We start from the raw sequence: 23,572 nt of genomic DNA, 5'->3' as shown, positions 1-23,572 counted from the left end.
GGGGTGAAGCTGCACAAAGCAATTGCAATGGGAGAGTGAGAGTATGTGAGAGAAACAGCTCTGCAGGCATCAAGGTCAGAGCAGAAGGAGGGGAGGAGGTGGTCCAGGTGCCAGAGCAGAGATTCCCCTGCAGCCTATGTTGCAGACCATGGTGAGGCAGGCCATGGAGGTCCACAGTGAAGCAGATCGTGGAGGACTCTCCACGGGGATGGAGGTGGATGTCCAAAGGAGGCTGTGACCCTGTGGGAAGCCCACACCGGAGCAGGTTTGCTGGCAGGACTTGTGAGCCGGTGGTGGTGAAGAACTGTAACCTGTGGAAGGGACCCAGTGTTTTAACAGGGGAAGAGTGTGAGGAGTGCTCCCCCTGAGCAGGAAGAAGCAGCAGAGACAGAGTGCAATGGACTGACTGCAACCCTCATCCCTTTGTGCTGCTCCAGAGGAGGAGGTGGAGAAAATCAGGGGTGAAGTTGAGCCTGGGAAGAAGGGAAGGATGGGAGAAAGGTCTTTTAGGATTCAGTTTTGATTTCCCATTACTGTTCTCTGATTCCATTGGTAGTAAATTAAGCTCCCTTCCCAAAGCTGAGGCTGTGTTGCCCATGACAGTAACCGCTGAGCATTCTCATTGTCCTTATCCTGACCCAACAGCCTTTCAGTATGCTTTCTCACCCCCGTCCAGCCACCCAGGGAGCCCAGTGAGCTGTTCCAGCAGGAGCAAGCGGGCACGCTCCGTGCTGGGGAGGGATGGTGTGTTTTTGGGAGCTGGCTCAGGCTGAATCCCTGGCTGAGCACACACCTCCATCCGGCTGCTTCAGCATCGCAACGAGGGTGCCTCTCTATAGTAACAGCACAAGGAGTAATGGGTTAAAACTGAAACAGGGGAGATTTAGGTTGGGTCTAGGGCAGAAGCTCTTCCCTGAGAGGGTGCTGAGGCGCTGGCACAGGGTGCCCAGAGAAGCTGTGGCTGCCCCATCCCTGGCAGTGCTCAAGGCCAGGTTGGACACAGGGGCTTGGAGCAAGCTGCTCCAGTGGAAGGGGTCGGGGTTGGAGCTGGATGAGCTTTAAGCACCCTCCCAACCCGAACCATCCCAGGACTCCACGTCCCCTCTCAGGCCTCCCCCCTCCCTCCCGGGCCCGGCGGGCAGCACTGCGCAGGCGCACCTCGGTCACTGTTCCCCCCTTCCCGGGAGCGCGTCCTTCAGGCGGTGCCTGAGCGCCGGGGCCGGCTCCGGGCATGGCTGGGGTTGGGGCGGCGGCGGCAGCAGCGGCGGCTCCTTCACCCTGAGCGGCGGCGGCGGCGGGACCCAGCATGCGGCGGGGGTAGGTCCGGGAGCCGGGCTGCGAGCGGAGGGGCGGCCGTTAGCGGTGGAGCCTGAGGGGGCGGCGGTTGGGCGCTGCGGGCCTGCGATGTGTGGTACCCGGGCCTACCGCCCCCCGAGCGGGGTAAGGGGGGAGCCGGTGGCTCCGCGGGGCCGCACGCGGGTGTTGGGATTGTGGTGTCTGAGGGTCCCCTCGGGCTTCCATTGGGTTTGCTGCGGTGGTTGGTAGCGCTTCATGCCCTTGCAGAGCCCTAAACCTGACGGCTTCTCCGGTCTCGGGGCTCTGCAGCTGTGGTTGTGTGGAAGTCAAGAAGGGAGACGGGCTGCCCCATTCCTGGCAGTGTTCAAGGCCAGGCGGGACGGAGCAGCCTGCTCTAGTGGAAGGTGTCCCTGCCCGTGGAACTGGATGAGCTTTAAGGTTCCTTCCTCCAATAACCACTCTCGGGTTCTGTGACAGGATAAGGACATATCGTGTCCATCAGCAGCCCTCAGGTGTAAGAACGCAGTGGGTGATTGCTGAGGCAGATATAAGAAATAAAAGTTATGCGTTAAGCTAAAATAAAATGCTACCATATGCTCTGCCGAGCGCTCCTGAGAGGCCCTTTACCGAGCTCTTAGTGGGGTGGTGAGAGATGCTGGTTCATGGTGGTGCAGGATGGCAGCAGTCAGGGGTCTGTCCCATCTGGATGGACCACTCAGGTCCTCTTTGCGAGCTGGAGGGGAAGAGTTTAACCTGGAGAGACTCACAGGGCTGTTTGTAAGGGAAATAACCCTGTCGGATCAGCATTGCAGGAACATGTGGGGCCCACTGGAAAAAGTGCAGATCCTGCACATTTTTTTGCTTTTTCTACAGAAACCAACTTTAGAAGGTTGTTGGGGTTGTTTTAGGGTTTGTTTTTTGTACAAGTTTGCATTTCTTGTGTCAGTGTGGGACATTTAGGAGATAATACATTTTTCCATGAAAGACAGCCGACAGAGCAGCAGTAGCAAGAGTGTGCCGGTACACGGTGGTCCTTTGGTCTCTGGAGCTTTGTAATTCAAAGCCCCAGCTGGATACTGGAGATGGGGCTTGGCTGGGCAGGAGCCAGCGTAGCCAAGGCCCTTGTGGGGATTCTGTTGGCAGAGAATGCACTATATCATCATAGAAATGATTTTTCAGGATAGGTTTTTAGGTCCCTTGGTATTACAGAGTGTGGGTGGGACTGTTTCATTCCTTGGTATCCTCCAGTTTTCTTCCACAGTGCATGGAAATACACTGGAATACCTGTCTCCCAAGACAAACAACTTTCATCTGAGAACTTGAGAGTCATAATGAAACAACGGGGTTTTTTTTCTTCCTGTTACGTATGAGTTAGTTTGGCTGTCTTAGTAGTTTAGTGGAGTGTTGAAATGTCCCTTTTCCTTGCTGCTTGGTTTTGAATCTGGCTTTTCCTCCGTGCTCTGATTGTTGCTTCCTTCTGATCACAGAAGCTGGAGGTGCTAGGACTGGCTGGGTCCCTTCTGGTGTATTTCCTTTCTAATTCAGGAGTACCTGGAGGGATGTGTTCTCTGCAGCTTACACTGTATAATCTCAAAAGTCCACAGCAGAGAAAGCTTCCACTATGCCACCAGAGATGGTTTAAGTGTTGAACAGACCTCTGCTTGCCATGCTTCCCATGCCCCGTGGCAGATCCACTTCATTAATTGGTCTCATTAAATCTCCATATTCCTGTAGTGTGCTTCATTCCTTCCTTTGGGTCATTCTTTTACTTATTCTGTCCTGTTTCCTAGTGTTTGGAGCCTTTGGAGACCTCCTCATCCCGTTAGCGATGTCACTGTTTAGGTAAGTGATGTGTGTTAACTAATCTTGACCTTTCTAAGCCATTTCATTTCTTCTATGCAGTTCTACTTTTCCTCTGATTAACCAGATGTGCCAACAGAACAGCCTGTCTGGATGGAGCAGGCACTGCATGCCCTGGACACCATGTAGTTCTCACTTCTGTGCTCTCTTGCACCTCAGACTGTAGATGCCTGCCCAGTCTGGGAGTTCCTGTTGGTCATGGCTTGCTCAGTCAGCCTTATCCCTCCATGTTTGTGCATATCACTTTTTATCAAACAGTGCCAGCATGCTGAATAGCTCAAGGTGAACTTTGCTTGGAGGAGCTGTCTGTCCTTTTTCCTCTGGCTAAAACCAATTTTATTTTCTTGCCTTTTCCCCAACACACCCTTTCATGTTATCTTCCATACTTCCATACTTCCATAGTATCACCGGGATGAGCCTCCTTTTCCAGATCTTCACAGTGAATGTTCAGTGAAAGCAGGTGAGGTCAATGGGACATTAGTTAGTTTCTGTCCTTTCCTATGTTCTTAAAACTGCTGTATGGCCATCCTTCTGGTGCATCAGTTGGCATCACACTGCAGCAAGGATCTTGTGCTCTTTGTCTTCCAAGGGTTCAAATAGTGTTCCATGTGTGCTTTTCCACATGCTTTCCTGTGGTACCTGAGCTGAATTAGCTGCAAGCTGCTTTTTCTTTCCCTCTCTGGAAGATGACTGTGGACAGCTTGCTCATGGACAGCTTTGGGGGTAGAAAGGGAAATAAGGGAAAACAAGGCTCTTCTGTGCTGCCCATGGCCAAGCAGATAAGCCCAGTGTGGGGCTGGAGTCAGAGTGAGGAGGAAGAGCGAGGCCTGGCTGGAATACAAGAGGTAGGGCAAGTTTAGGAGAGGAAAACACATTGGGAAGAGGGGGAAGTGAACCTAGCCAAAAGAAGGTGATAGCTTCTCTGCAGGAGAAGGTAGTGGAGAAGAAGCAGTAGCCAGGAGTGTGCAGGAGGAGGGATTTTGGTGCTGTACATGGAAGAGGGTAGCACCACAGCCCAGCTAAGGCTTGTGACCCAGAGATAACCAGCAGCAGGTTAATCTGTAGTGCAGTGTGTGGGTCAAGCTGAGTGGCTGGACACGATAGAAAGCTTCCATGTGTGCAAGACTTTATCTCTGACTTCAAATGATAAGTGGCTGCATGTGGACATTTCAGTGCATGAAGAAGGGGTGGGTTGATGCACATGCTCAAGACAACACTAAGATTGCAGTGCCCTGTCATGCAGGAAATAAAGCTTATGTTTTCCTCTCGTAAGACCCCATCAACTACAAAGCCTACTAAATTCACCAAGCTTCTTCCAGGGTCTGTGTTAGTCTGACAGTTGGCAAAGTCCTACTGAGCACTAGGGAAAAAGGTGTCCTGAGTGACTCTTCTGGTTTCTTCTTTCTGGTACATCTCTATTTGCAAGCCACTGAAACTAAAAAAAGAGGGCTTCGTCTCAGCTCAATGGAAATACACATGTTTAGAGAGCTCTGTGGAGGACTCTGGTGGGAAACCAATGGTTAAAAATAGATTTCCGCAAAACAGGGGTGGGAGGGCGAAGAAGGTGGGTTTGTAGTGGGGGATTAAGATTGTACATTCATAGGGAATGGGAGAGCTGTACTCACTTTTCCTTACTACTCTGCTTCAGAGTGTCTCTGAACTTAGGTGTACTGAGTGTATACTGGCATTCTAAACAAGCCAGCTGCAGAGGGTTGCTCTCCAAAGCAGGTGAGAATGGGATTCCTGGAGTAGCTGTCTTTACTTCTCCTGCTTTATTCTGAGTTAATAGTATCTGAGACATGCTGGTTGAGAAGGATTACACCAGGAGTTACTAATAGCATTGTGTTGCCTGCTAAGTTTTGTGCATCCAGTATTACTTGTGAGGGAGTACTCACTGTTGAGAAACCAGCCCTCTTAAAAGGGGTGCAGGCTGGGCGTCTCAAACTAGACTTGGTGTGATTCCCAGGATAAAGATCCCAGGATAGGAGTGGAGGTTGCCCCCAAAGTATTTTAGATCATGTCTTCTGTTGCTAGGCAGGAAGCAATCCATGCCAAAAGGGTAAAGAACTGGTGCAGCTGCTGCTGCCTTCTTCATCCACCATCCCCTTCCCTGCCTCACCTGAGTGCCTGTGAGAGGCTGGAGGCGGAGACTGGTGTTGAGTGTTAGAGGAAGGCTATGAATCACCCCCATATAAAGTTTCACTGTGTTGGTAACCCACAGCCAGGCCAATTTTGAGGAAGACAGCCAGAAGCAACCAGCTGTTGGACACTGGAAACCACTAACGCCATCCAAAGGGAGCAAGGAGGAGACAGAAACTGGGTGCCAGGATGCTGGAGGTGTGGATGAGACCCAGTCCACTGAGCAGCTCAACGTGTCACGTCTACGCAGCTCTTCAGTGGAAATCCGTGAAAAAGGATCTGAATTCCTGAAGGAAGAGCTGCACAAAGCACAAAAGGTAAGGCCCAGAGTTTGCAAGAATACTGAGGATGGTGGTATAGATTTGAGCAGTGGGGATGTTCCTAGAAGTGATGCTGAGGGGAACAGGGTCTGAATGTGGCTGTGGCACAGTCTGGAGCAGGCAGAAAAGGACAGAGATTATGCTGAGGTGGCCATAAAGTGCTTTGGAGCAAGGTCATGAATTGCATGACCCAAAGCCTCTGTGCCAACATCCATATTTCCTCCTGGAAATCTGCTGCAGAAAGAAGTTGGAGGCAGGCAGTGCTTACTATGGAGCCTCCCTGCTAATGGCAGATAAGCAATTCCAGCCTGAAAAGCCTGCTAGAACTTGGGGAGGGACATGGAGTGGGGTACACAGGAGTCTTAGACCAGGAATCCATGCTGTGGTGGAAAGAAAGGTTATGATTGACAAGTGGGGGCAGGCAGGCACAGCACTGCTGGGGCTTGCTACGAGCTCATGTGTCTCTCTCCATTTCCTCAACAGGAGCTGAAGCTGAAGGACAAAGAATGTGAGAAATTATCAAAAGTCAGAGAACAACTGGAGCAGGAACTAGAGGAGTTAACAGCTAGCCTATTTGAGGTCCCACCCTCTTCCTTTTCCCATAATTTCTTAAACTAAGCTTATATCTAACTGCTTTAAGACAGGCTTTCCCTGAACTTCCAGCCATCTCCTCCCACAGCTTCCTCCTTTCTCCTGTTTTTCTTTTCCCACTTGGAGAAGTGGAGCTGGGCAGTGCTGCAGGCAGAGCCTCAGAGAAAGGGCTTGTAACTTCTCCTAGGGAGTATTTACATGCATTTCTTTCCTCTTCTAGCAGCTGTGTGGTGGCATAAAGAGCACATTAGTTATGGGTCTCCATCTGGTAGCAAAAACAGATGTGGGGATGGTTATAGCTGGAGCTAAGCATAGCTCTCTGCCCCTCTCCTATGTGTGCTCTGAGTCTGGACAGCAGCTGCTGTGTAATAGAGATGATTCCCTGGCTCGTGTCAGCCCTTGCTTGGGGTGGGAAGAAGCTGGATGTCCTCATATACTCTGCTCCAGTGATTGTTTAGAAGGCCTGTTGGTTGGGTATTTCGTGTAACATGATTCTTACCAAGCTCTTTCCTGGCAAGATCCCATTTACCAGCAGCTCTAATGTCTGGATTTGACTGAGCAGCAAGGAAAAAGCCAGAGCCCATCTATACCTTTGAAACAGGCTGGTGCTGAGTGTGAGGGCCAGGAGAGCATCCCCTTCCTGGAGGTTTGGTTTCCTGGGCTCAGGGTGAACATAGAGGTAATATAGCTGAGGGCTGTTCACTTCCTTTGGTGGCCTTGGACAGCAGGGAGGCTCCAGCTGGGATTCACACCACTCCCCTCATCCTGTGAGAGGTGCTTTTATGCTGCCTCTGCCATTTGGTCTCCACGTGAGCTACAGCTCCTGCTGTGTTGCAGCTATGCCCAGAGCAGTGAGGAGCGGGCCTGTCTGCAAGGGAAGTGGGAGCAAAGTGCAGTAACAAGCAAGAGCAGTGACCTTGCCAGTGAGGAGCCAAGATGTGGAGCCGCAAGTCTGGATCAGGATTAGTGCCACAGACAGAAACCAAGGTCATAAAACAGTCCAGTGATCAACCAGCAAGTCTGCTGTGACTGCAGTGACAGCACAGGCCTGAGGTTGAGTCAGGAAGCCAAGCTGGGTCAAGTTCAGAGTTGCAGAGGTATTGGACTGGGTGCAGACACAACTGCTCCACAGCAGTGATGTAGCATAGGTGAGTGCTAATGTCAAAGCCTCAGCTTTAAAGCTGTTCCCAAGGGCAAGGAGGGGTAGGCACTTGCTTCTCCCTTTCTTCATAGCACCTCATATTGGTGAAAGAGATGACCTTGGATTTGGCCAGCTAAACTCTTTAGTTAAGTCAACTATGCACTCCAGACTCTGGCACTCAGAGCTTTCTCTGGGAAATTCTGGGAGAAGGGTCTTCAGAGATGGCAGAGTAAAACCCTTGGATGTGGCAGTGATGTCTGTCCCCCTGCTTGTTGCCCTGAGCATGTGATACAGCAGAGCTTTGGCCTGGCCTGGTGGCTTTGAGTTGGGGCTGCAACAAGCTGACTCAAATTCTCTCTGGTCCAGGAAGCACACAAGATGGTGAGAGAAGCAAACACTAAACAGGCGGCATCAGAGAAACAGCTGAGGGAGGCACGGGGGAAGGTAAGAATTCCACTCTCTTACGTCTTGATCTCTGTGCTAGGTTGGTGCCATCCCTGCCCAGCCTGGCCATGATGCTGTTTGGCTGGAGGAGAGTGAAGTCTCTCTGAGATGCTTCATTTGCTCTGTTCCCTCTCCAGCAGACACTAATTGAGGGGGGTAAAGGCATCCTTGCAGCCTGTGGCTGATCCAGCTCCCCTGTGAGAGATGGATCGGGGGATTGTAGCTGGATCCCAGTAGCTTTAGTGTTTGGTGGGGATGCAGCAAGCTCAAGCTCAGGAGGTGCTGACTCTTGCCTTGTTTCCTCAGATCGACATGCTGCAGGCAGAGGTAACAGCTCTGAAGACATTGGTCATCACGTCAACACCTTCTTCTCCAAACCGGGAGCTGCACCCTCAGCTTCAGAGCCCTTCTAAAGCTGGCTTCAGAAAGGGCCATGGGCGAAACAAAAGCACCAGCAGTGCAATGGTCTCAGCTGCCAGCCAGAATGTGACTCCAGAGCCTGTCAGCCGTGAGTGCAAAGAGGTGGGTGAGGGCCATTCACTGCACTGGCCCTGGAGCCACTGTTGTCACTGTGCACAGGGAGCTGTGTGGCTTTTGCCTTGGGCTTCCTGGAGAGCTCTGTGATTTCAGTGTTGGGAGAAGCTGTTTGTTCAGTAATGTGGCTTGTTCCCTAAATTTGTGCTGAGGCAAGTTCTGGAGGGTTTCCATTTGTGGAGATTTCCTGTTCTGAGAAGCATGTTGAAGGCTGCGTCAGGACAACTGCTGGAGGAAGCAGCCAGGAGATCCCTGGAGGGCATGGACAGATTCAGGAGTTGCCAGTGCTGAGAGTGGATGTGTCAGGAGTTGCTGGGCAGAAGACAGTTGCTTGCTGCACCGTGGCAGTTGAGTCCACTGCCTGTTCTGGTGTGATTTGCTGTTGTTTCTTCTGTCTGCCTATTTTGGCTTGGACACCAGGACACCTCCATCAACTTCTAGTCTGTCACTTTTCTCCGGCATTTCACTGTTCTTACTCTTCTTTGCAGAGCATAGTGGAATTATATTTAGTTCCTTCCTCACTGGAAGGAACTGGGCAGGGAAGTATACAGAGCATTTGTGAATATCTTTCAAACAAACCCTGTTTAATTCCCTTTGGTCATCCTTTGATAGTCCCCCACCTGCTGTGACCATGGGTGTAAATAATGCTTCTTCCTGCTAGCAGGACCTTTCCATCTGGGAACTTTCCACTAGCCAGATGTATTCACAGCTGTCCTGGGAGCAAGAAGGAAAATGAATGAGAAGGTGGTGGGGGGAATATGTCTCCCTAGTAACTTTCTGGGTGCTGCAGCCTGAGGAATTGTTGAGGAAACACAAAGGCACCCAGTCACTTGGTTTGCATGCGAACATATGCAGAACGGCCACTTGTGAAATGAATGCTCTCACCAAACAGGACTGTGCTGGCAACACTGGTTGACATCTGCTTTTGGCAGTGGATTCAGTGAATGTGCCTTCTGCACAGTGCTCTTGGTAGAGTTTGGCTGAAATGCTTCAGGCAGCATTGGCTATAGCCATTGTTCTGAGACAGCAAAAGCCATGAGAGATGAAGATCCTTTAACTATTCACAGGCAGAGAGGAACAAAGGTTATATGAGAAAGAAAGCCAAAGGAAAATGAGTTTGATAACTGCGAAGGCCTGGTTTCTAGTGGTCAGACATGGAACAGTCCAGGCATGCTGGAAGCTGCAGTCAAATGCAGTTAGTTAGAAGCTACTTTGAGGGATGGGATGAAAAAGGTTTTAGTATTTTTAAGGACCTGTGAGCTCTCCCAGTGCTACCCATTCCTCCAGTCAGAACAGATTTGGGCCTGTCATTTGTGTGGGTAACTTCCACATCGTGCAGATAACCTGAGCTTTAAAATGCCAGTTCCAAAGTGAATAATTTTATGTGTCCAAGATGGGGTGCATGTTTTTTTTGTAACTTGTTAATTTCTGTCTCTCAAACTCCTTAATGGCCTATGTGAGAGGTGGTAAAAGGGAACCTGGGATTCAGAGAGTTGGTGCTCTGTGGAAAGCACATGCCATATCTTAAACTGAGCCTAAAAATGTCAGAATTTGTTCTGGTTTTGCACCTCAAGCTGAAGACAAAAGGTGAGGCTTGTGACCCTGTGATTTCTTAAGCCGTGTGCTTAGTTCCCTGGAAAGGAGGACTTGAGCCTGTCTTTGTATCTTCTGGTTTATCTCATGTTTGTTACTTCCCTTTCTTGCCTGTCTCTAAACCTTTCCCTTCACTGTCTGTCTCTTCCTCTGCCCTCAAAGTCTGGGTTACCTGCTCTCCTCTCTTTGCTCCTCTGTTTCATCCCTGGGAAGGCAATCCACATCACCTATGAACCAAGCTGGCAGGCCTTGGGGGCAGATGCTTCCTCGTCCTTGCAGCAGGTAACCTTTCTGGTCAGCACTGGCGGTGGGTGGGATACATCTACCTCTCACACTTCCAGCCTTTCAGTTCTAGCTTCCTTTTATGCTAACCTCCATATTTTGTTTTCTTTTTGTTTTTCTCCATTTGTTTTTCCATCTTGTGGCTCTGAAGCTGTCTCCTGGTGCCAGGTGAGCAGTGTCCATAGCATAGAATGAATGTGCTAGAACCCTGACCTATTTTCAGCTTTCTTCACTCATGGTCTTTGTGTTGCTCAGCAGGGTTTCTTTAGTTTTGTTTTTCCTTTCACCAGCTTTAACAGGATTTGCTGGCCTTTTAAGGAGAAGCCCTGTCAGTCAGGTTGGTGGTTTGGCTGCTGATCCATCCAGGATTTAAATGCCAGGTCCCAGAGACTCTCTCCATCCAGACAGACATGGAGGAAACAACTTTCACAGGGGCTGGGAGCAAGCTCTGTCCTGGGTCCCATGTCGCTGAGCAGTGATAATTCTTGCAAGCCCAAGGCAATGAGCAGATATTAGAATAAGGAAAGCTGTTCCTGTTCTTTGAGTTCCCTTTGAGAGAGCTCTTTTCCTACACTCAGCTTGCCTCTGCAAGCCTGTATGGCTTCCTAGTGTTCCCATTACTTCTGCAAGTCCACAAACACCAGAGTTCTGGGCTTGAAGTGGTCTTTAAAGGGCTGGCATAGCCTGTGAACTCATTCTTGGGCTCACTGAATGTAGTCCTGCTGATGGCTGTTTATTCATAGCTTTTTCCAATTCATCATTTTCTGTAGCAATCCTTCCCTTACGGAAGGGTTCTGCCTCCTGAGCCCTGGGTGCCACTGTGCTTTGTCGTTCAGCTGCTCTCATCATTCCTGCCATGGGCTGAGTGAGCACTTGGTCTGTTTGGTGGTTGTGTTGTGCCTTTCTTGTAGCAGAGGTTCTGCCTCATCCTGGAGAAAGATGGGATAGAGAGGCGCCTGCAGGTTCCTGACAGAGTAAGCCCACTATGGCTGTGTCAGTCTGGCACAGAACTCCTGATGGGTGGGAGATGAAAGATGGTTGGAGCAAACCAGCTTCCCCTCAGACACTTCTGTGGTGTCTAAGCCTTTCTAGCTGCCAAAGCAGATGCTTTGTAGTTAGGTTACCTGCATAGTAAAAGAAACCTTTTGATACTGTATCTCTCCACTCACTTTCTCTCTTCCCACTCCTGTTGGACACTTGCTGCAGGTCGACTCCATTTTATTTGCTGAGTTCCAGGCCTGGAAGGAATCTCCAACCTTAGATAAATCCTGCTCCTTCCTAGACAGAATTTATCGGGAAGATGTAGGACCTTGTCTGGACTTTACTAAGCATGAGGTGAGTGCTGGAAAAGGAGGACAAAAACTGCACAGCATCAAAGTTACACCTTTATGGAGGTGACCTTTGCACATTCCTATCTGCTTTCTCTTTGCCATAGCTGTCGGAGCTGGTGCGAGTGGCTGTGGAGCAGAATACACTCACCATTGAGCCAGTTGCTTCTCAGACACTGCCTGCGGTGAAGGTGTCAGCAGAAGAGTGTGGTGGCCCAAAGTAAGGAACTATGTTTATGCTCTCTTGTCCTCTCTGCTACGTGTCTGTACCATCTAGTGGAGTTTGGTGAGGCCTTGCTCAGTCAGTTGAGGTGAACAGTTCAAAGGGCTCACCTGAGTGTTCTAGCCTATGACCAGTGGTAGTTTAGCTCCGTGAGAATGGGAATTAGCTCAGTTGATGTACTGTAGATGACTGTTTTGGGAGATAACCTAGTGATATGTTAATGCCCTTCGCTTGGGAGAGGTTTGGATTTTTTTCCCATTAAGGTAGCAACTTGTTTAATGTTCTCTAAAGGTGTGTTTGTGCATAACTTAGGGTGAAAGAATTAAGTCAGAGCCACAGAGTGCTGAGGCACTGGCAAAAGGTGCCCAGGGAAGCTGCAGCTACCCCCTTCCTGGCAGTGTTCAAGGCCAGGTTGGACACAGGGGCTTGGAGCAGCCTGCTCTAGTGGAAGGTGTCCCTGCTCGTGGCAGGGGTTGGAACTGGATGATCTTTAAGGTCCCTTCCAACACAAACCAGTCTGGGATTCTATGATTATCTCATGTTCTTGCATCTTGTGAGGTTTGAACTCACCTTGTGCTCTTGACCTTGCTGGTGCACTAGGTGGGTTTGAGTCTAGGTCAGAATATATCTCCTCTTGCTGCATGTCATCTTTCCCACTTTACCATCAGAACTGGGGCTATGGCTGCTTCAGAGCTTGTGTGACTGTATCTGGTATGACAGACAACTTGAGATTTACTCAAAGAGGAGGAGCTTTAGCAGATATGACATGGTATTCCATATGAAGATAGGAAATTTTATTCAGCTACTGAATTTAAGTTCAGTCAGGGCTCTCTCTCTTTGTTCTTCCCTCCCTTACCTTCAAGCATGTTCTAAGCTAAAGTGTTTCTGTAACAGTAAATGCTGCATGCAGGTTTCCTACTACTCTCCTCTGCATTTTCTGTCATCTCTAGGCAAACTGTTCATGAGTATGTGTCAGGCCTGTTCCAAGAACAACCCATCCTGTGTTTATCCTTACTGGTTTCCTTTGATTTTTTTTTTATGTCTTCACAGTGGGTTCCGGTCACAAATTGTAACGTAAGTGAAGTATTTATTTTTCAGTGAGTGATCAAAGATCTCTAATCCATTAACAAGTTACTAATTTAGTGCCATTTAGAAGCTTTGAGGCTGGAGCTGAACTAAGCTAACTTTTTAACCCTGTTTAATTTCCACCCAGACACAGGCCAGTAAGGAATCTTGCTATTGGCAATAAATGCCCAAAAGGAATTTGTTCCCCTTTGTTTCCCAGTTGCAAAACACCGATTTTCATAGCAACTTTGGACATGCTGTGGACCAGCATGAGGATGATCAGGGGGCTGGAGCACCTCCCATATGAAGACAGACTGAGACAGTTGGGGCTGTTCAGCCTGGAGAAGAGAAGCTGCGGGGAGACCTCAGAACAGCTTCCAGTGTCTGAAGGGGGTTACAAGGATGCTGGAGAGGGACTCTTTGCTGGGGACTGCAGTGATAGGACAAGGGGTGATGGGTTAAAACTTAAACAGGGGAAGTTCAGGTTAGATATAAGAAGTTCTTTACTATGAGGGTGGCTTACAGCCCACGCTTCCACTCTTACCTAAATATTTGCCTCGCTAGCAGTGGAAAGCAAGCACAGAAATGTGCTCAGAAGCTCTCTGAAACATGTGTCCCTGTGTTTTGTCCTCTTCCATGGCCCACAGGGCAATTTTTTTGCAGCTGGAGAGTGATGTCTCACTTCTCCTGGTGTAGGACCACTAAGTCTCTGAGGAACATGGTGATGACTGCAGCAGAGTATTCTGCTTTACTGCTTTAAGTGGTGATGAAGGAAGGGCAACTGGTTGGTGCTGGGATTCATTTGACTTGCAAGTAAGGGACTGAAATGGCAAGAAAATAGAGGTGTGCTGCAACCTTGGTGGTTACATCTCTTGGTGGTCTCCCTGGGAGCTGAGTTGTCTTGAAAAGGCTTTTGTTTGCTGTCTGAAATCTCCTTACAGTTGTGAAGCCAAGCTTCTTCCCCGTCTGTGCAAGAAGGGATTGCTTGTTCATAGGAACTACAAGCCTTAGTGAAAGTCTCCATGAAGTCAGTAGAAAGTCACTTTATGTGGCTTCAACTAGAGCAGGTTCAAATCAGGCCCATCTTAGTAAAGAGGAGCCTGGCATAAAGACTGTAGGGTGGCTTGTTTTGAGCTCTCAGCATGAGCAATTTCTGCTCAAATGCTGGATTTACCTGTTTTGGGACTAGGTTTGGCCCTCAGCCAGCATGTTTGTGCCTCATCAGGAAAGCTGAAGCAGCTGAGTGGAACTCCTTCAGCAAAAGCCTTGCCTGGAACACAGAGATGTGCAGAGACTGGAGGACACTTGTTATACTCTGCTCCAGCCTCATCTCTTTAATGTTTTCTGTGGTTTTGTCTTGGGCTGTCTGCCAGGGAAAGGATACAGCCTTTGCTTGGGTGTGGAATGATTCATGGTTCCAGATATTTAGCCTAAGGCCTCCTAAACTTGCCATTTATGGAATCTTTCTAGGAGCCAAAGGCTCCTATCAACCATGGGATTTTATTTCTTCAGTTGACTGACACAGATCTGGCTTCTGAGCACCTGCTTCCTCCTCTTATGGATAGTCTTGAAGCTGTTGAATTGCTGTGCAGTGGATTGGTGAAGGCTGAAGTGTTTCTTCCTTTGGTTGCAGGAAGTGTGCTCTGAGTGGCCTCCCCAGGACCTGCAAGCACCGCATCATGCTGGGGGATTCTGGGAATTACTACTACATTTCACCATCCTGCAGGGCCAGAGTAAGTCCTTCACATTCCCAGTGTGCCTCAGCCCTCTTAACAGTGTTCCAAGCCCTGACATGGAGATGCTTTTTGAGGGTCAGCCCTCAAACTGGCAGAGACCTGTGGGAATTGAGTTTGTTCCTGAAGTCGAGGTGGCTCTTGATCAATGACAAGGGGGCAGGTTTCAGCCCTGGCTCACACTCCGGTGCTCTGCCGTAAGTTCCTTCAGGCAACCTGTTTTCAGTGTGTTCACTTTCCATGGTTTGATTCAGTACAGGGCTTTGATTGTTTTGCTTTATTATTATGTTTTAATTCTCCTTTATAAAACACAGTAATTTTCTGCTCTTTAAATACTGGCCCTTGTTACTGTTCCAGTACAGATCAGTGACTCAAATAGTTGGGAGAACAAGCTGTCCTTTCTTTGGAGGGAAGGGAGAAGATGAATGATTTGTTAATATTGCTGTTGAGGCTCTGATTCAATGGAGCATTTTGGAAGTTTATTCTTTCCTCAGTTACATATCGGAGATCCTGCAACATGTGATTATTTCTGAGTCAAAAAGTTGGGTTTGTCCATGGACTTAAGTTGAATGATTTTTGTCACTTGCGCTAAAATGACTAGCAGTCATAGAATCATAAAATCATGGAATGGTTTGGATTGGAAAGGGTCTTAAAGCTCATCCAGTTCCACCCCACTGCCATGGTCAGGAACACCTTCCACTAGAGCAGGTTGCTCCAATCCTGTCTGACCTGGCCTTGAACACTTGAGGGATGGGACATCCACAGTTTCCTTGGGCAGCCTGTACCAGTGCCTCACATAAAGTGTCACTAATGTCCTTACCTCCCTGCACAAACCTTTAGCTCCAAAGATTTTTCTTCAGTCAGATAAGCCCTCTCTGAAGGAAGGTCATGGACTTTGCTGCCACATTTAGTGATTACTGATATTTTACATCAGTAGTAGTTTGGAGTTCTTCCACAGTGTGTCTTATGGATAGGGTAATATCTTGGCATGGGATTGCAGATGCCCAGAGGCATCTTTGATTTTTGGTTTGTTTAAAACCAGCTTTCTTCCTATCTCTTGCCATCTGGTGGTACATAGTACTGTTTCTCAGGTGCTCAACACTAAGAGCTCTCCTGCTGTAGCTGACTCTTCTTTCCCTTCTCTCCCTTCTCTTCCTCAGATCACAGCGGTGTGCAACTTCTTCACATACATTCGCTATATTCAGCAGGGCTTGGTGAGGCAAGATGGTAAGAAGGGATAGTAGCTGGCTATGGTGGGGATACCTTCTGTGGGCCATTGGGAAGAACTGGGTCCTGTTATTAAGAGGTCCTATTCAGTGTGACAGGAGCTGGGCCCACTTGGGGTACCCTGAACTCCCTGTGTCTTTGGAAATGGTTAAATGATAAAAGAAAAGCATGAGTGGGAATAGATTCACCTAGTCCTTGCTCATCAGCTTGTTGGGAACTTTGCCCTAGGGTGGAGCTGGTGGAGGGTGACTTGATGGGCCTGTGTTGCTGGGTGTTTGCTTCCCTCACTCTGGGGATGAGCCTGGCTGGGCTTCACTGTGAGCACAGCGTAACATGAACTGTTATGTCCAGCTGTGCATTGCTTACTGATGTTTGGTGTTGATTTTTTTCTTTCTCTTCCTCACTGTTTTTGCTTTGCAGTGGAGCTGATGTACTGGGAGGTCATGCGGCTCCGGAGGGAGATGTCTCTGGCCAAACTTGGGTTTTATCCCAGTGAGATGTAAGCAGAGGCCTAAGAATGGAAGGAAACTGGTCCTGTATGAACAGCTTGTCAAACGTAGTCTGCCAAACAGACGAATGCAGTGCCTCTCCTGCAACAGGCCTTACTTGCTCCTGCCTTTCTCTGCATGAAGCTGATCAAGGAGCAAGAAGCACAAGTTCCACCTTCAGCTCTCCCACATCTCTAACTGTGAGCAGACTGCAGTTGCCATGCTACCCTCTCAGAGCTGGGCTGGGCCTGGCTGCTCTGGGGTGGCTGCCTATAGACTGTCCTCTATGGAGTCTCCTATATGCAGTGTGTATCCATATGTTTGTTTAAACTTTTGTTTTTATATGCAAGCTGCTTTGGCATAACCCAAGGCCAGTCCTGGGCAAGGCAGGAGTCCTGGACCTTCTTTGTAAGCAAGTCTTTCAGGACAGATGCTGGCTGTCTGTCCATCTGATCCACTTATTCTTTGGGGTGGAGGGTGCTGTGCCCAGCCATACACTTAGGTCCTGCTGACCACTTACTCTCCTAATGGCCTTGTAGACGCCAGCAGCACACAGTAATCTTATGGAGAGCCATGAACAGCCTGTTTCCAAGTACTTACTTGCTCCTTTTAAAGGGGCTTGCATGAGAAGCTTTCTGCCAACTGAGTCACAAAGAGGGATTTGTTTCTGGTTTTAGCTTGCAATTTGGCACAGGGTGATCCAGGTTGGGGGAACAGGCAGAACAGGGGCCAGAGCTGTGCATCTGAGGCCTTCAGCAGAAGAAAGTGAGCTGGGAAAGCCATAACTCTCAGTTTGGCTGCAGTTGGTGCAGAATGTTTTCTCCTGCTCTAGAAAATCTGCTGCAGTTGCCACAGGCAGATGCAGACCTTGATGTGTTGGTGTTGGTCCTTGGTGCAGAAGTACCCCCATGGTGCTCTTAGAAACCTCACTCACAAAGATGTCTTTGAGGTGTTCTGCTCTGAGGGTGCTTTGGGCAGTGTTGTTCCCACTGTTTAGATAAAACCTGTGGTCCCAGGCTGGGTTTTTCATGTCTCCAGAAGTAGCATGCCCAGGCTGGGCAGTCCTGAGGCCTTCCTTGTATGGCATTATACCTAGACTTGCATGTCCACTGAGAAACCCAGCTTCTGGGCTCCCATCCCCAATGAGGGAATCTGAGACATCTTTGTGTGCACATGAGGGATGTAGCTGTGGTTCCTGTGTGCCTCAAAATGTTCTGGGAGGGATGTCATTAAAGCTGTTGGAGGCCCCCTACAGCTTGAGCTCAGACCCAGGCTTGTCTGTACAGGGATGTGTTAAAAGCCATGACAATGTTTCATAGCCAATTTAGCCTTTTTTTGTCAGTGACTCTGGAATCTGCTCAGTCACCACATGCCCTGGGGTTTTCATCTCATGTGGCATTTCTGCAGTCTTGACTCTGCCATCATCATAACTCTCATCTTAGCAAGTGGGTGTCCAGAACCACATCACCATCCTCAGCTCCAGTCAGTTTCATCCTCTCCTGAGAGATGCTACGGTAGGAATTCTGTATCATCAGTGGAAAAAAACTGAGCTGCTGTGTTTCTGTTCAGTAGAGGGAGGAATAGACAGGGAAGGTGAAAGTTCTGGTTTGGAATCTTAATACAAGGACAGCTTCACAGCAGAGCTGAGAAAACCTTCCTGTAGAAGACCCCCATGAGCACAAGCTTTGCTGTCACTGAGCACACTCCCAGGATGGTGCTGGGTTGTTCCTTTACAGCTATGCTGGCACATGCTATTGCTTGCCAAAGTTTCGTAGCCATGTGAAACTTTGATATCCCCAGAGCTGAGAGGACACATTGCACAATACATGTGAGTATTGAATCCATCTCCTTCAGCTTGGAAAGGGCTGACCTCCAGGACTGAATTCTGAACATCTCAGTTCTGCTTTTGCTTCCCATAGCTGAGTGCCCTGACTCATGCTGATCACCCTAGCTAGATGAGTGCATACATCTGCTACTCTTCACCAAAGGAGTATATTTATAATGTGGAGGAAAAGGCTGGAAAATACATCTTTGGGTAAGAGTCTGGCTGGGTCTTGAGCTAGTGATAAGCCTGAATCTTTTGGTGGTGTCTGCCTTCCTCAGCTGCAGATTCCAGCTCAGGTAAATCCTATCCCTGGCAGTTTTCTCCTTATATCTGCTCCCCCTGATCTGATCTCTACATGTCCTGTGCCATTCACTGTTGCATTGCACAACAGACATGGCTGCATTGCAGCACTGGGAATGAGATGATCTTTCTGTGTAGATGTTCTGGTTTGAGGGCTATTCCCCCTGCCTCAGTGTCACTTTGTAAAGCACTTTGAGATGAAAGGAGGTGAAGAAAAGCATTGTATAAGGTTGTCTTCCATTTGAAACAAAACAGCAATTTGTAGATTAATATGAAGTCACTCTCTTAACAGCAGGATGGTTGCACCCTGCTCTTTATTACAGGAAAATAAACTTTTGCTATTAACCTCTTTAAAAGTCTGGTTGCAGTTCTAGGGTTGGGTTGGGTTGGTTGGGGCACCTGTGTTTGGTAGCCAAGAGAAGAATCAGGTTTGTTGGCATTGTGCTCTGTGCTTCTCCTGCCACCATTTGATGGGACTGGGGTTTTAATGCCTTCATCAGTTTGCCCCTTTGGCAGCTGGTTGCTCCCTGACTTCACCCAGGGTCTAAGTGACTGTTTTGGTAGTGAGCAGAGTTCTTCCATGGGTATTTCTGCATAGAATCATGGAATGGTTTAGGTTGGAAGCGACCTTAAAGCTCATCCGATTCCAACCCCCTGCCATGAGCAGGGACACCTACTAGAGCAGCTTGCTCCAAGCCCCGTCCAAGCTGGCCTTGAACACTGCCAGGTATGGGGCAGCCAAGTCATCCAGACATGCAGGAGGAAACCAACTGGTGATTGAGGAGCAGGGACAGCTCTGGTGGTGTCTGCCCATCCTGCCTGTGAGCAGAGCTGCCAGGAGGGCCAGAGCACCCTGTATGAATGCGGGGCTTCAGGGAGGAGGTGGGAGCCACCAGGACCAGCAGCTGATAGGATGGAGTTATTATTATTGGTTTTATTCATTTTTATTTTTCTTTATCTATTATATTCTATTGTGGTTTTATTTTATTTTAATCCTACGGAGTCTACTATTAGCAGGTAATACAAGAATCTCCAGGATAAATTCCCTCACTACTCTGATGAGAAGGAACTGAGGAAAGCTAGGTAACTCCACCTTTGGTAATCATGAATGGACACAGGAGGACCTCTGGTGCTCCAAATAGCTGTTGCTAGAGAAACATTGTTCACTGATGGTAGCACAGATCTTTACAGTGTTCAAGAAATTATTTGAGGGTGCTGAGGCGCTGGCACAGGGTGCCCAGAGAAGCTGTGGCTGCCCCATCCCTGGCAGTGTTCAAGGCCAGGTTGGACACAGGGGCTTGGAGCAAGCTGCTCTAGTGGAAGGTGTCCCTGCCCGTGGCAGAGGGTTGGAGCTGGGTGACCTTTAAGCTCCCTTTCAACACAAACCCGTCTGGGGTTCTCTGATCCTTTAGGGAGTGCAGCCTCTCTGGTTTGGCCCTACCCTGTGCAGCGTGGCCAGGCAGCCACAAGAGGGCGCAGGCAGACCAGGCAGGAACTGTCCTCCCTCCCTCCCTATCCACCCTGCAAGACTGGAGCATCTCCATGGTCTTGCTTCCCTTCTCTCCTGTGGAGGCATCAGACCCGCTGACCTGTCTTCTGCAGCGTCTTAATACGTGTATTTCTGCAGCCTGCCTCCACTGCTGGCAAACGAAACTGGTCTTAGGTGGGTGCTGTTTTCCTTAGGTAAGTGGGCAGTGTGTCTGTGATGTGGGAAGGATTTGGATTTCTTTAAGGGATTCTTGGATAAGCCAGAGGAACACTAAAAAGCAATGGCCAGGTAAGGGATTGTGAATGTTTTGCTCTCTGAGTCTTTAGGTGTAATGTCCTCACTGGAGTCAGTCGGGATTGCTGTTGGGAAACTTTCCTGTGGCTGGGAGCTAAACCATGAGGTTGGCTCCTAAGCTTCTATGGTCTAAGCAGACATTACCCTGTCCCATATCCCCACCTGCCCACCTCTTCCACCAGAGCCTCCCTGCTGTTTTACCTCTAGGAAATAAACCATGGTCCAGTTGCCAGACCCTCCCCGTGTCCATTGAAGAGAGCCTTTGGGTCCTCTTGTATGTGCTGCTGTACGAACAGCGCTCCTCCTTGTGCCTGTTTCCCTCACAGTGTAGAGCCTGCCAGCCTGTCCTGGGCCAAAAAAGATCTTCAAAGAGTTTCAAACAACATTGTAATGTGTTTGACTTGCTTGAAACACAATGGGCAAAACCTTTTGGGAAGATTTTGCTTCCCTTCATCTCTCCTTCCTATATCCCTTTCTCTGCCATAAAGTCTAAAAGTGATTTTACATCATGTCTGGAGTTCTGTGCCCATAAAACAGCCTTTGTGCAATCCCTCTTGTATTCTCAGGCTCTGTAAGCATTAAAGCCTGTGTGTGTGACCTTGACCTCTTTTTGGAGCTGATAAGGGAAAGGGCAATTGAGAGCAGAGGGCCTGTTTGCCCTGGAGATGCCCTAGTAACTGCTAACTGTAGGACCAGGCAAGGCTGTGCTGTGTAGGACAGTGCTCCTCACTCATCCCTGTGACAATTCATGCAGAGAGGCTTGGCCAGCTTGAGAAATGATGGTTTGCAGCAGTACTATAGATGCACCAGGACAAATGCACATATAGCTTGATAGTATATCCATTGTGCCACCAGCATCTTCATGAGCAGCTTCTGCAGCTTGTTAGTGTTGTCAGTAACCAAACTGGCAGGATGTGAGGCATTTTGGCTTGGCACCAAAACACAAATAGCGGCAGTTACAGCAAAAGGAACCAGAGATCTTCCTGTGGCTGTTTCCTGCACCAGTTTTAGTGTAGATTATCCTGGTGGGTGCCAGTTCAGCTGCCTGTCTTGGAGCTTCAATTCTCCTATCCATTAAACTGGGAGATGATTATTTTCCACCATGAGGTGGATATTTGGGGCCCACCACTTCTATCTTGAGCTCTAGTAGGACTGATAAGGTGTGTGTGTACTCGATATATTTGTTCTACCTGTATGTGGGGCTCTGAGCATTTGTGAGTGTATTCATAGCTGGGAGGATAAGGGTCTGCAGGTCCAGGATGAGGCATCTTAACCTGGACTGCAAAGGAGTTTGCATTTGGAAGAGAAAAGGGATGTTTCATATCTCTGATGGAGGTTAGTGTTGTGCACAGTGAGGTACTTTAAGATACTTAGATGTTAATACACATCAGAGCAGAATCTAGGAGAGTTTTGAACAGCAAGGAGAGAGAAACCAGCATAAGGGACGTAGAGATTTGGTTGCTCATGGCAATTCCTGGGTCTGCTGGTCCTGTCCTTTACCCTGCCCTCAGAGTTACTCCAGGTTTGCACAGGGCTGTAAATCAGGCTGTTGTTGCACGGTCGGTCAGGCTGTCCCCACATGCACAGAGAGATGGATGTTTCCAGGAACCAAAAACTGAAACATTTCTTTTTGCTTCAGGTGCAGTCAGGGAGAAGGTAAAAGGTAAGCAGGTGGCTTCAAAAGAGTCAGCTATTTCAAAGCTTTCATGATAACTAATAACCTTCCTTTACGGTGAATCTACCAAACCAGGGAGGATTACTGCAGCTCTGTGTCAGCTATGGGGAAATTCCATTCATTTTGGACATTCAAGGAGCATGGCCCTACCAGGAAGAAGTCAATGTCCTGGCACAACTATAAATGTGCACCTGGCACTGAGGGCTTGTCAGCCCTGCCAAGGCAGAAATTCCTTATAGGAGCAGTCCCTGTGGTGCCACCAGTGCTGGAAGCCAAGAGGTCAGTTTTGCTGTTTATTATGTCAATATGTCCATGTTTGTGCAAGTGTTATGGGGCTAAGATGGAAGGCTGACCTTAGCCAGCCTGTTAAGGCAGATGGACTTTGTGCTGGTTTGCATAACATGTGCAGTACTGTCAGAAGCCAGAACAAGTCCCCAGTGGGGGTAATTCTTATTATTCGTAAGAGAGAAATTGGATAGCAAGATGCCTTCCTGCTTGCTCTGTGGCTCGAATTGAATCCAGTTCAGCAGTGTTAGGGGAGAAGCTGCTGCCCAAGCTTTCCATTTAGTTCCAGATGTCCCTGTTCATTGCAGGGGGTTGGACTAGAAAGTCCCTTCCAACCCAAACTATTCCATGATTCAAGAAAGAAATCCCTGGGCAATTATACCCTTATGCACTCATCCTTCATACATCTTTTTAGTCCAACAGTGATCTTTTTGGTCTGGGATCTTCTAACCCCTTCTTGAATTCTTTCTGTCTCTTCACACAGGCAGGCTGTTATCTGTTCTTATCACGTTGAGATGCAGCTTCTGCTGATGGCTGTAGCTTTCTTAGATTCTGGTTTGTGCTTCTTGTGCACTAGCTTATCACCAGAGCATGGGACACTAAAGTCTTAGACCTAGGATAAACACGACATAGCAACAACTGAAACATCAGTGTGTTAACAACATTCTTCTCCCACTGAAGACAAACCACAGCACTGCAGCAGCTTATAGGAAAATTACTATGAAAACTAACTCTATTCCAGCCAAAAGCATGTCTGGGTGAAAGTCACAACTTAGGGCCTAAGGCTTCAGTAGATTTAGCTGCTTATTCTAAGCAAGTAAAGCTGAGCAAACAGTGCATTATACTGTAACTCTAAGTGACTCAAACTATTTAAACCTACTTATTTAAGCTAAATAACAAATATCCCTCAACAAACAGTGGAATAGAATCATTTAAATTAGAAAAGACTTTCAAGAACATCAAGTCCAACCATAAACCTAATCCTGCCAAGTTCCCACTAAGCCATGTCCCTAAGTGCCACATCTACACGTCTTTTACAGACCTCCAGGGATGGTGACTCCACCACTTCCCAGGGCAGCCTGTTCCAGTGCTTGATAACCAATGCTGCAGCTAGTGTTTGACCTAGCCCCTGCTGCTGGAGTGACTAGGTCAAACAGAAGGTTCCAGTGTGCCATTATTGACTTTGTGGTGAGGCTGACAGGGCTCAGTGGACAGTGAGGTCCCATCCGGAAGGGCTGATATATGCCACAGGGACATGTGGTAAAGCAGCCACAAAGCCTGTGCACTGTGGAGCTTGGAAAGCAGAAAAGGATCTTCAGCATCCTCTTCACTGCAAGTGTACAAAGAGATCAACCCCTCCTTTCTGATCAAGTAATAGTATATTCTATGTGTGAAATTATTCCTATTGTAGGTGAAGATATGGCACTGAGCTGCACAGGA

General features: G+C 48.5%; 1 protein-coding gene across 8 annotated transcripts; it reads left to right on the top strand.

The window, feature by feature from the left end:
• Window positions 1-1,186: 1,186 nt before the first annotated feature.
• RAB3IL1 (RAB3A interacting protein like 1) lies at window positions 1,187-17,880 on the top strand. 8 transcript variants are annotated; one of them, XM_062621959.1, is made up of 12 exons: window positions 1,187-1,317; window positions 3,087-3,138; window positions 5,354-5,612; window positions 6,099-6,194; window positions 7,714-7,791; window positions 8,098-8,313; window positions 10,081-10,200; window positions 11,407-11,535; window positions 11,636-11,748; window positions 14,450-14,549; window positions 15,710-15,776; window positions 16,197-17,880. In XM_062621959.1, the coding sequence occupies exons 2-12, from the start codon at window positions 3,125-3,127 to the stop codon at window positions 16,277-16,279; spliced, it is 1,275 nt and encodes a 424-aa protein (XP_062477943.1). In that variant the 5' UTR covers window positions 1,187-1,317; window positions 3,087-3,124; the 3' UTR covers window positions 16,280-17,880. The 8 variants fall into 8 exon arrangements, 7 of the variants coding, with proteins under 7 accessions (XP_062477943.1, XP_062477947.1, XP_062477946.1 ...); XM_062621962.1 differs by having other exon boundaries at window positions 1,190-1,317; window positions 5,378-5,612; XM_062621963.1 differs by lacking the exon at window positions 3,087-3,138 and having other exon boundaries at window positions 1,188-1,317; window positions 5,378-5,612.
• Window positions 17,881-23,572: the final 5,692 nt, after the last annotated feature.

This window comes from Pezoporus occidentalis, unplaced genomic scaffold, assembly GCF_034315485.1.
Source record: "Pezoporus occidentalis ecotype Australia unplaced genomic scaffold, CSIRO_AGI_Poc_V1 ctg236, whole genome shotgun sequence".
Lineage (NCBI taxonomy): Eukaryota > Metazoa > Chordata > Aves > Psittaciformes > Psittacidae > Pezoporus > Pezoporus occidentalis.
Note: the sequence above shows the minus strand (reverse complement) of the source record. Positions and strands in the feature narration are given on the sequence as shown.